General features: G+C 44.3%; 1 protein-coding gene across 1 annotated transcript in view; it reads left to right on the top strand.

Moving 5' to 3' along the window:
* Positions 1-12924, top strand: part of dtx1 (deltex 1, E3 ubiquitin ligase) — a gene marked incomplete at both ends in the record, with an annotated part of 136659 nt that overhangs the window by 46227 nt on the left and 77508 nt on the right. Inside the window, 7 exon segments of the mRNA XM_084307756.1 lie at positions 10203-10462; positions 10464-10490; positions 10492-10579; positions 10582-10638; positions 10641-10678; positions 10680-10862; positions 10864-10952. Coding sequence (XP_084163882.1) covers positions 10203-10462; positions 10464-10490; positions 10492-10579; positions 10582-10638; positions 10641-10678; positions 10680-10862; positions 10864-10952 — 742 coding nt within the window.

Below are 12924 nucleotides of genomic sequence, written 5' to 3'. Positions count from 1 at the left end.
TCCATACCAGGCAGTGATGTTTCCGGTCAGGATGCTCTCTACAGCTCCTGAGTAGAAGGACTGGAGTATCTTCCCCGATACTCTGAACTTCCTTAACTGTCTCAGGTGGTAGAGACGCTGTTTCGCCTTCTTTACTACTGTGTTTATGTGTGTTGACCATGTCAGGTCCTCTGAGATGTGGACCCCCAGGTACTTGAAGCTGCTCACCCTGTCCACGGTAGCCCCGTTTATCATCAGTGGTGTGTGTGTCTCCTGCTGTCCTCTCCTATAATCCACGATCAGTTCCTTGGTTTTGCCAATGTTCAGGAGCAGGCTGTTGTCCTGGCACCAGCGTTCCAGTACCTCAACCTCCTCCCGGTAGGCCTTCTCGTCGTTGTCCGAGATCAGCCCCACCACCACCGTGTCATCTGCGAACTTCACTATGGAGTTGGAGCTGAACTTGGCCACACAGTCGTGTGTGTAGAGTGAGTACAGCAGGGGGCTCAGAACACAGCCCTGGGGGGACCCGATGCTCAGGGTGATGGTGTTGGAGGTCTGACCCCCCACCCTGACCGCCTGGGGTCTTTCGCTCAGAAAGTCCAGTACCCAGGCGCTCAGGGCGGAGCTCAGACCTAGCTCGATCAGCTTGTCCACCAGTCTGGTGGGGACTATGGTGTTGAACGCTGAGCTGTAGTCAATGAACAACAGTCTCACATAGCCCCCCTTCTGACGGTCAAGGTGCGAGAGGGTGCTGTGCAGTACCTGGGAGACCGCGTCGTCGGTGGACCTGTTTGTCCTGTATGCTCTGTGTAGGAGTGTGTTTCAGGCTGTGTGACGTACAGGCAGCTCTGTGTAGCAGTGTGTTTCAGGCTGTGTGACGTACAGGCGTAGAGGCTAGTATCAGATATCAGGCTGGTACAAGGCTAGTATCAGATATCAGGCTGGTATCAGATATGAAGTGTGTAGATCAGCTACAGAAGCACCGGATTTGCTTCTGCTCAAGCCACTGCCAGAGACCTCTGTGAGGAGATGAATGTGGAGGCTGTGCTGAAGCAGAAGAGGCTGAGAAAAACAAAACAGCAATTCTCCTACGAGTCTCCTGATGAGCCCTTCAGTGATGCACTGAAACAAATGGAAGCTTCCTTCTTCAACCAGGTTGTGGATGTCTCCATTGGATCACTGCGTGAGCGATTTCAGACCTTAAGTGAAGTTGAGAGCAAGTTTGGGGTGCTTATCAACTTCCCTAAGCTTTCCACTGAGGAGCAGAAACAGCAGTGTGCAGCACTAAGTAACTCCCTCACCTGCAATGGCCAGTCAGACCTGGATGGAAAAGAACTTGCATTGGAAATGCAAAATGTCCCAGATTTTCCCAAGGCCAACATGACCACCCTGGAACTTTTATCCTTTCTACAGGAGAAGAAACTGAAAGAAATATACCCAAATATGTGGGTGGCCCTCAGAATTGCTGCCACTTCTCCAGTGACTGTACTGTAGCTTCTGCAGAGAGGAGCTTCTCAAAATTGAAGCTCATTAAAACATACTGTACTTGAGGTCTACAATGTCACAGGACCGTCTCAATGGCCTGGCTATGATGAGTAACAGAGATGTGTGATTGATTGATTAATTGATTGAAAACTTTATTAACAGATTGCAGAATGGGTACAGTACAGTACAGCTCAAAACATACAATTGTTTTGATTGATTGATTGAAAATTTTATTAACAGATTGCAGAATGGGTACAGTACAGTACAGCTCAATACATACAATTGTTAAGGGGATGCAGACCAGAGAAAGACTTTCGTCTTGTTTACATCAGGGTCCCCCATTTTCAATTCATCATAACATAATGACATACATGACATACAGATAGACAGTACTGCTACATCTATACATTTATGACATACCAGATTTGAAAATACAGTACTGTTTGTGATACGAAAAGAGTCCAGAGAAAAAGTATATACATTTGACATAGAAACTGTACATTGGAGGGGGGGGGGGGGGGGGTTGGGTAGGAGGAGTGGGTGGGGGACACTGTACAACTGAACAAGCAAAACTGTACATTGGAATATTGACAAGACCATACTTGGTCATTTACTGTACATTGGGGGGGGGGGGGGGGGGGGGGGGGTTGTGTTAGGACATTTACGGTGGCCAGTTTAGAATTGCAGTCTCCCGTAGGTGTTTTTTGAGAGTGTTTTTGAAAGTGCGTAGTGATTCACATTCCTTTACAGCTTTGGGTAGGGCATTCCACATTGATGTGGCATAATTGCTAAACATGTTTAGTCCCTTGTTTGAGCCGAATCTGGGTTTAACATGATTTGTGGAGCTCCCTCTGGTGTTGTGACCGTGGTATTCACTGACCTTTGGGAAGTATTTTGACATGTACATGGGTACCTTGGTCGTGTAGTGTATCTTGTAGACCAGACCCATTGCAAGTCGCTGTACTCTGTCGTTTACTCTAAGCCATCCTAGGTTGTCAAAGTGGGCAGGGGTGAGGTGGGTTCTAGGAGTAAGGTCAAGCAGTAGTCTGACCAGTTTGTTTTGAGATGTTTGTCATTTTGTTTTTAGCGCCTTTGAGGTGCTTTGGTACCATGAGGTGCAAGCATAGTCGTAGTACCCTTGAATGAGTGCTCCTGCCAGAGTCTTCAGGGTATTCTTGTTTACCAGTGAGGATATCCGGTACAAGAATCGAGTTTGTTGGTTGACTTTTTTTATTACATTGGATGCCATTTTGTCACAGGAAAGATTTGCCTCTAGGATGGAACCCAGGTAGGTAATTTCTTCTTTCCTTGTGACAATATTGTCACCCACTGTAACTGAGAAGCCGTCGGTCTTGCTGAGTTTTTTATTTGAACCGTGTCTAGCAAGCTTTCATATGATGACATTATTGATGATTTTGCAGCAAGGAAGTCAAGGTGTGTCCGATTTTAAGGCTGCTCAAAGTAGGGTCCCATTTCATTGTTGAAACAGAAGTGAATGTTCCCAAGCCGATCTGTTAAGGAAGTGTAGTATATAGTGCTTGTTTTTATTGCTACATCAAGGCCATTCCAAATGGATACCCCACAAACTGAGATGCACTTGCTTTTGAGAGCAGTACGGACAATAGGTTGTTTTAAATTAAATTCCCCTCTTAGATTATAACCCCCATCTCTGCCCATGAACATTTTTTGTATGTTGCCCGGGATTATATTTTGTGTTACTTTAAACATGAATTGTGCAGTTTTTAATTGAACCAAATCTTTAAATTTCAGAGTTTGACTTTTAACAAATAAACAATTGGTATGATCTCTATAACCAGCATGATGTACAATCCTTATAGCTATTTTTTGCAGTGTGCATATCTTTTGTAGGTTGGTTTTATATGTATTTCCCCAAACTTCAACACAATATGACAGGAGGTAGGGTACAATGAGTGTGCAATACAGAGTTTACAGTGATTTCTGATTTAAGATGTATTTCGTTTTACCCAGAATTCCCAAGCTTTTCGCAATTTTTGAGCATAGATATTTTATGTGTGGTTTCCAGCAGCAATTTGGGTCCCAACACTGACCCCTGTGGGACACCACAGGTAATATTTAAGCACCTTGACTTATTCTGGCCTATTTGAACAAATTGCTGTCTATTACTAATATAGCTTTTAAGCCATTCAAATGCGACCCCTCTGACACCATACCTGTCCATCTTTTTAAGTAGAATATCATGATCTATTGTATCAAATTATAATTTTTTTGAATGGAAGATTAAATATGTGAGTTAACACATTCCCTGCCACGCTTCTATCCATCAATGTAGGCTCACTGCCACCAGTCTAAGCCTATGGAGATGTTCACCTTCTTTGCAGGGCTATAACTTTTTAAATTGTATTGCTAAATTGACATTACTATGGCCCATTCAACATCGATTATCTATCGTTCAGGATGTAGGAACGTTATACTTTTTCATTCATAGATTCTTCCAAAAATACCTTCTAGAATATAAGTATGTTTTTATCGTTTTCTGCAGTAATCCATAGAATGTGAGTTATAGGCATAAACGCATATATAGATTATTGCCGATACACGCTATATAAAAAAATGCAACTGTACATGATCGTATACGTTATGATTCATCATGCGCGGATGAAAGGGGGGGGGGGGTCGTTTATAATTGCGTGATCGTCAGTAAATGCTTTATGTAGTATGGGTGATATATTGATCAGAGCGGTTTGCAGTGAAAAGAATAAACAATCAAGCTGAAAGTAACGTTACTGTCCTCTTACCGTTCGCCGATGAGACTGGAGGAAAAAGATCCCACTTATTTGACGTTGATCTACTAGATCCATTTCCGGTTTGTATGGCGCAATAAACGCCCAAATCATATCGATTATTGAGTTATGGCAGCGATCCATATGCACGCCAGTGTGTGTCTGTAGTCCCGCAATGATATGTGACTGCCGGACGGATTTCCCAGATGCACCGAGATCACCAGATCCACTTCCGGTTGTAACTTGCCCGATCATCCACCAGGCGGCGGTATTGAGGTGTTGCACTGTTGTGCAGGGTCCCACTGTATCACCAGAGGCTGGGTGGTGGAATTATGAATGCCATGGCGAAAAATAGAAATATGATCTCAATAACGTCGTACAGCGTGGTCTGGCAGAATTAGCATGGCCAGCAAACACGTCGTAAGCCGTTTTTGGCGGTCAATGTGTTAATGGATCCACAATTCCCTCAATTATATTCTTTACCAGGGTCATATCAATGTTGTCTCCATCTGTTGAAGTTTAGTTCATGCATTTGTTTACCATCTCAGTAATTTCTTTTTTTCTTATAGTTCCCAAAGATATTGAGTCAGGGATTCTCTCCACAGTCCTCCTCAATTCCTGATCGATTCAAATTGACTGCACTTAACATGCAAATACTTGTCGGGTTAAATTTGGGAGACAAATGCATAACTGATCTATAATAAATGCACCTGACACAAAATGCACACATTATTTTGTTAATGTTAATTATATTGTTTATAGTTTTATCATTTAAAGTACAGTTCAGTTTGTTTTATTTTATCATTTGCCTTCATTCTATTACTGATTATCTTGTTATATATAATAATTGCAATTTAAAATGTGTTATTTAATTCGATACATTCAGTTCTAATAAAAAAAAATCTTACGGATATTAGTGGTGGTGATGGTGTGTTTATGTTTAGTAGTAACATTGTAACAGTTACAATGGAGTAAAGGATATGAAACACTTTTTTTTTGTTGTGGACAGCTGAATGTCAAATCTTCTGATGGTAAGTCATATGTTTAATTTACGCAAGCCAGCCTTGGCTCTTTTGACAATATGCAAAATATGCTGTACTGAAGTTATTCATATACTGTATACTAGGTCTGATCTGCTTGGGATTCCACGTGACATACTTAATGCTGTGTGAGAGAGAGAGAGAGAGAGAGAGAGAGAGAGAGAGAGAGAGAGAGAGAGAGAGAGAGAGAGAGAGAGAGAGAGAGAGAGAGAGATCATCAATCTCCTCTCTCTACCTCTCTCTCTCTCCAACGCAGTGAGCTCTCCATAGTATGATCATGATCATTATGATCGACTGGAATAATTTTTCTTTTTTTTCTTTTACAATTTACATACTGTAGCTGTCACTTTGTTCATTAATGTTACCTAAATGGCATAAGTGAATTGTGTAGAAACAACTCACCAAAATTGACTATTGCACAACTTATTTGTGTCTGGCCTATGGCACCAAAATGGTCAGAAACGGCCCTGCATAGCTAATTAACCTCCTCCAGTCCTCCAGGAATGCACATACTTGACCGGATTTAACTACTCATCCGTTCAGTTGGGTATAACACCAGACCTATCTTTGATCCTCATATATATATTGTCTATAATTGATATATAGTTTATTATATATATTATTCATAATTATATATATTATATAGCATGATGTGTAATATGTTTCCTACCAACATGATGCAATGCCATAAACTCAGTTCATTGGCTATGGTTGTCATAATCAGCTCATTGGCTATGGTTGTCTGCCTACCAAGATGGTGATGATAGTTGGATTACTACCATATAACTAACTGCTACAGAGTAGTCCTTGGCCTTCGGTGTACCATAGGCTGACTGTGATGCACAAAAATATAGCTGTCAATCAGGCAGCCCTTAGCCCCTGGAGTGTTTATAGGATAGCACTTAGCTGAGTACATTCTGTGCATTAGGTTCCATTAGAACTCCCACAAACAATTAGCAAGACTAATAGTCTCTTAAAGGGAGATACTGTTTATATTTCGTCACCAAAGCCGAGTAGCTCAAATTGATGCCTGGGAATAAAACATCTCCATATGCTCAAATATTTATAAGGCTTGTGTTAACTTACCGGTGAACAAGGCTTGCAAGGTGCTGTACAGCCATTGATTGAGCCAGATGCGTGCAGCCTTGCAGAGAGCGAGTGTTAATCTGTGGTAACCTAATGCATCCCGCAGGAGACGGTACTGTGATAAAAAACCAGCTCTGTGTGCCTTTGCCAGTGTGTAGGAAATCAATGCATCTGTGATCGTCTGATACGAAACTAGAGTGAATCCTGAGGATGAATCCGTGAAGCTTCCAAGATTTGAGGCAGCAGGTACCTTTGTTAATCGATTCTAATGGGGAAGAGGGGATGAGTGAGTTCACCAGAGGGATTTCAGATTCAGAGTTTTATTTGCCACATGGAAGCAATACAATCATACAGTCTTCATACAAAATCATAAATACAGTTCTACCATGGGCAAAAGGAGCAGGAAGAAGAATAAATCTTATAGTTACCGGCCCCCTATTCCTAAACTAAACAAGTATCACTTGATGGTCGGTGTACAACCTAATTTACACAAAATAATAATTCATACCATATACAAAGAAACAAACAATCCACAAAAATAATAATAATAAAGAAGAAATAAAGGATCTCACTATTCAGATTCACATTTGAATTTCATACTGACTAAATATTAATTTTTTATAATTATTTTTGAATTGACAAACTATTATATCGCTTAAGCTCGCTATGGAGAGAATTCCACAACTTTACACCAATAACTGAAGGAGTTGAAGGACACATCTGTTTAAGTGTGGTACGTGCAAACTGATGTTTAAAATTGTATTTCCTCCTACTAAACTCACTTTCTAAATGAAAACGATTGTGTTGATTGAGGCAGGCAGGCAGGCATGCAGCCGGCTCTCTGAGCAGGCAGTCAGCTGTGAATGTGTGTGTTTGTGTATGTGCATGCATGTGCATGGGGCTCTTGGCAACAACACTCCAAATGAAATTAGCTGCCAAGCTGAGTTCTTTAGTCCAGTTTGCAGCAGCAGAGAATCAAGGTCAGACCCGGGGATTCTGCTGATGATTACTCTTCAGAGCCCAGCAGTGTTCAACATGGGGGTTTTTCACTAATGCCCCTGACGCCCCCCCCCCCCCACCACAACCAGACCACCACCACTGCCATCACCACCACCTCTCCTACACCTTTTCATCCACCGTCACACTCACATACTTCCATTATCACTCTGGTGCTCCCTGGCAGGGGAGTGTGCATTTACCCGTTAAATTAAGTGGGGGAAGGGGTGGGTGTATGGGGGAAGGAGGTGGGTGGATGGGGGTAGGAGGTGGGTGGATGGGGGGGGGGGGGGGATGCCTGGATATCCTGGCTGTCGTGCGGAGGGGAGATGGATGGGAAGAGGTGTCCTGATTTCCCATGTGACCACTGTAATTGTGTTATAATGGAGGTGGGAGCCAAGCGGCCATCAGCAGTGGGGCAGAAGGGCACATGGCCACCGACTGCCCCCCCCCCTCATGTGTTTACATTATGTGCCTACATGCAGTGATGGGCAAGCTACTTGGAAAATGTAGCAAGCTACACTACAAGTTACTCTCGATTAAATATAGCTCAACTACAATGGAAGCTATCCCCAGATAAATGTAGCAAGCTACACTACAAGAACATGGCAAAAATAGCTAGCTACATCGGCACTACTTTTTTTTTTTTTTACTTCGTGATCAAGTTTCCGCCAAACAAATAGGCAGGAAAAAAAATTCTCAGTTTGATTGTTTATTATAAAACTGAAACAAGCCCTCGGTCTGGCTTTTTGTGTCATCCTTTTAACATGAACTTGTATTATGTACAAAATCCAGGAAGGCAAGTTTAGATGGGTGCAGCCTCTACAAAAGAAAAGAAAGAGACCATTTGGTTTTATCAGTTTTTATAGTATAGTTTGTTGATTACTTTTGATGCAGTAATGGTCTTTTTCTTTTCTATTCTATCTTTATGTATTATTTATCCCTGTGGGCGGCTACGTGGCGTATTGGGCAAGGCGCTCGCCACGAAATCTGGAGACGCTGGGCTTGCCTGTTCGAGCCCAGCGCTCCACATTTGCTTTCAGTTTAGCTGGTCGTCCGTACTAATACACATTGGCCGTATTAGGGGGTGGGAAACTGATGGGTGGGGATCGGGCGTTGTGGACAGCGACTCCTACAGGTCGGTTGGTGCGCCTGCGCAGTAGAATCAGGAAGTGTCGGGGGCAGCGTGAGCCTCCCACACATTACTCCTCGCCACTGAGAGATCGAGCTGCGCAGGTGAAAAGATGCGACTGCTGTTACCTCAAGTACCGGAGGGGACTTGTGCTATGTATGACTTAGTCCACATTGCAGCCGGCTTGTGGGAGGCAAGAAACGGCGTTCGTGACAGGGCAGGGTTGAATTGGATGATACGAAATTGGGATGGGAGAAAAATATAGAAAATGGGAGAAAAAGTGGATAAAAAAAAAATGTATTATTTATCCCTAAACTCTGCATCTTCTGAAACCTGCCCACTTTATCAACCAAAAACACACTTCTTCAATATCTGAATTGTAACTGTTTTACTTCATTTGACTAGTATTATGCTACCATGTATATACTACTACCAACTATGCTAATATGTCTATACTACTACAGTATGTACTCAGAGTATAACACTCAAGCTTGACACTGACAAACAATACTACTTATCCTTGGCTGCTAGATATGTACCACTCCTGCTGACTTGTTGTACACAATTTGTAAGTTGCTTTGAATGAAAGTGTCAGCTAAATGACCAAATGTATTTAAATATGTAACTCACAAAACATTCCATGGCCCCAAAATCATGTGGGGACCCCCCCTGGGGGTCCTGTCCCACAGGTTGAGAACCACTGCTTTTCCCTCTTTTTTCCTTTTCTCCACCCCCATAATATTGTTCATTTTCTGCCTACAGTGAAACATCATCATGATAGCAGCTATCTGTTAGTTAAAGCTGTTGACAAAAAGTGTACTGACTTGTGTCCTGTTTGGGAACAGTTGATTTTCATCAGCTCACCTGAATGTGTTCTCAAGTTAGTGCTGGACGTGTTGAGAGCAGCATATGTTTTAGCCGTTTTTTCTGTCAAACTCATAAATGTGTCCCAGATAGGGCCATGGAGAGGCATTGTTGTTATTGACATCATCATCTTCATCAATGCCATCGAACCCCTCTGCCATTTCGCGCGGACTGGTTCATGTAATCCGTTAAATTGCATTCATTCAGTACGTCTGTTTTGATTTTCACTTCCTGCTTTGCGGCTGGAGTCCCGCCCTATCCTGCCTCTGATTGGCCTACCCGTAATGTTTTGGCCTACCATACCCAATCGTGAGTCGTCATACTCATATCTAAACCAACCAACCAATCATAGTGGGTTTTTTACGGGGAGTTTTTTTTTCTTCTAGTCTAGACTGTTTCTCCCGAAAGTAGCGTGTAATGTTTCCTCGTCGCTATGTTACTACTTCGTTCTATAAATAGCTCCGCTACAGAGACCGCTACCCTGGTTAAAAAGTAGCGACGCTACCAGCACGCTACTGAGAATTGTAGTTAAGCTATGTAGCGTCGCTACTTGTAGCTAGCTACTGCCCATCACTGCCTACATGGACCGGAGTGCAGAATGAGGGAGCAATGGAATGTTGTGTTCTTTGTGTTCTTATAATAGTCCTACTACAGTTTGATAAAAAGTAGAGGTGTGCTGCTCGTAACATGTGCCATATTGACCCCTGCAGGTCGCCTTTTTGTGTGTGTTTCAACATGCATTTCATTAAATATAACTTAAAGTTGATCCCTTAGCTTCATGTATGAATTATGTCTGATGTAGTAGTGACATTACTCTCCTCTGATCTCATCATCTGTACCTCTCCTGTCTCCATTTAGGCACCATGCGGCCAGTGCATAGGAACTTCTACGAGCCGTCGTCAGCCCCGGGGAAGGGCGTGGTGTGGGAGTGGGAGAATGATAACGGCTCGTGGACGGCGTACGACATGGAGATCTGTGTGACCATCCAGAATGCCTATGAGAAGCAACACCCCTGGCTGGACCTGACGTCCCTGGGTTTTTGCTACCTCATTGACTTCAACAGTATGGCCCAGACTAACAGACAGAGCCAGCGCAAGCGACGGCTACGTCGACGCATGGGACCTGGCCTACCCGCTCATCATGGGCTTCCATCCCCAAGTCCCAGTCCTGGCCGGTAGGGGTCAGTTCTGGACAGCCCTGCTCCTGCCAGCAGTGCATCCTGGTCAACAGCACGCGGCCGCCTCCAACGCCATCCTGGCTTCTCAACGGCGTAAGTTGTACGGAGGTGCGGCAGGTGCGCCGGGGCTGTGGGCACCCTGGCGGTGGTACGGCAGGAGCAACACCTTCGCCGGAACCTCCCTCTGGTCCCCGTCCTCTGCGTCCGCCAGCTCTAACAACAACAACATAAGCGTAGGAGGCGGACAAGCCAAAGCTGAACAGGTGCAGTCGCCACTGTCCAATGCCAACTTCCCTTGTTCCCCTGTGATGCCATCCCTTACGTCCTCCCATGGCCACCACGGCCATCACCATCAACGGGCAGAACAACCTGAACCGGCCAGGCACCCAGCGCATTTCCATGGGCGCTGCCAGGGGAGCTATCCCACCCGGGTAAGACTGTTTTCAAGCACAATCGCACATTTTCCCTTATTTTCCCTTTTCGAATTGTGGAACAACATCACTAGTGCCAGTTAGTTTAATACTGAGATGCAGTTGAATTCGCAAGTGAGGCAACAATAGGAGCATATAGAAAGAAAAGAGACCTGCCTGCCTGCTTCACAAAGCCTCAGCCTGCATGTGTCTATTGTCTCTTCTACTCTCTCTCCTCTCTCTCGCTCACTCTCTCCTCTCTCTCTCGTCTCTCTCTCTCTCTCTCTCTCTCTCTCTCTCTCTCTCTCTCTCTGTCTCTTTCTCCCCTGACTGCTGATTTACTGCTTCTCCTATTCTCTTGTTCATGTGTTGATCAATGGATCCGCAGAAGGTGCTCTATATGTTGAGTGCTTGGTTCAAGCAGCCCTCTCCCATAGACTATACCAGGGCCGCCTGGGAGAAATGCGAGGCCCTGTGCGAGATTTAACGCGAGGCCCCCCCCCCCCCCCCCCCCCCCCCCCCCCCCAAAAGGTTAATTTTTTTTTTTTGTAATTATATATAATATAATTTTGCTGCCCGAGGCGGGGCATGATACAGGCAACATATAGCAAAAGAGAGAGCGAGAGAGAGCTCCCGTTCTACAGTCAATATACAGTGTACAGAGAGAGAGAGAGAGAGAGAGAGAGAGAGAGAGAGACACATTGGAAAGAAATTGAAATGCTATTTGGCCCTAAACAGAGAGTACACAGTGGCAGAATACCTGAGCACTGTGACTGAAGATCCTTGACTATACAGACTCAGCGAGCACAGCCTAGCCATCGAGAAAGGCCGCCATAGGCAGACTGTGTGTGTTAGAAAGAGAGAGAGAGAGAGAGAGAACATGTGTGTTTGTCATGTGTGTGTGTGTTAGAGAGAGAGCATGTATGAGAGATCCAAAAGGACAAAGATCAACACTTAAATCCAAGAGAGAGAGAGAGAGAGAGAGAGAGAGAGAGACACATTGGAAAGAAATTGAAATGCTATTTGGCCCTAAACAGAGAGTACACAGTGGCAGAATACCTGAGCACTGTGACTGAAGATCCTTGACTATACAGACTCAGCGAGCACAGCCTAGCCATCGAGAAAGGCCGCCATAGGCAGACTGTGTGTGTTAGAAAGAGAGAGAGAGAGAGAGAGAGAACATGTGTGTTTGTCATGTGTGTGTGTGTTAGAGAGAGAGCATGTATGAGAGATCCAAAAGGACAAAGATCAACACTTAAATCCAAGAGAGAGAGAGAGAGAGAGAGAGAGAGAGAGAGAGAGACACATTGGAAAGAAATTGAAATGCTATTTGGCCCTAAACAGAGAGTACACAGTGGCAGAATACCTGAGCACTGTGACTGAAGATCCTTGACTATACAGACTCAGCGAGCACAGCCTAGCCATCGAGAAAGGCCGCCATAGGCAGACTGTGTGTGTTAGAAAGAGAGAGAGAGAGAGAGAGCATGTGTGTTAGAGAGAGAGCATGTATGAGAGAGAGAGAGAGAGAGAGAGAGCATGTGTGTGTGTTAGAGAGAGAGCATGTATGAGAGATCCAAAAGGACAAAGATCAACACTTAAATCCAAAGAGAAGAGGGTCTATACCAGAGAAACCAAAGCAGCAAGGAGCCAATGGCCGACATCAGCTAAATAGGCTAGCCAGGTACTGTGACACCAGGCCACACACAGCTTTGGCCAACGGCCCAACGCTACCCAAGCTACACAAACGACCAAGACATTCACACACAGCACATGTCGTATCTCCAAATGTTGTGAAGTAGCATATGTTTTGCCTGGAAAAAAACATCGTTATTAACAAAACATTCGGGAGGGGAAGGAAGGAAGAGTGGGGTAATATCATGACATTTTCATTAATCTTACCTGCACCAAGGAACGCAGGGCGAAAGGCCGTAACACAGGTCTCCACGTTGACGAAAGGCCTCTCGCTGTCGGGACAAAAATAAGCTGCTGCCAG

This window comes from Notolepis coatsorum, assembly GCF_963971535.1.
Source record: "Notolepis coatsorum genome assembly, chromosome: 1".
Lineage (NCBI taxonomy): Eukaryota > Metazoa > Chordata > Actinopteri > Aulopiformes > Paralepididae > Notolepis > Notolepis coatsorum.
The sequence above is the reverse complement of the archived record's forward strand: the minus strand, read 5'-3'. Positions and strand labels throughout refer to the sequence as shown.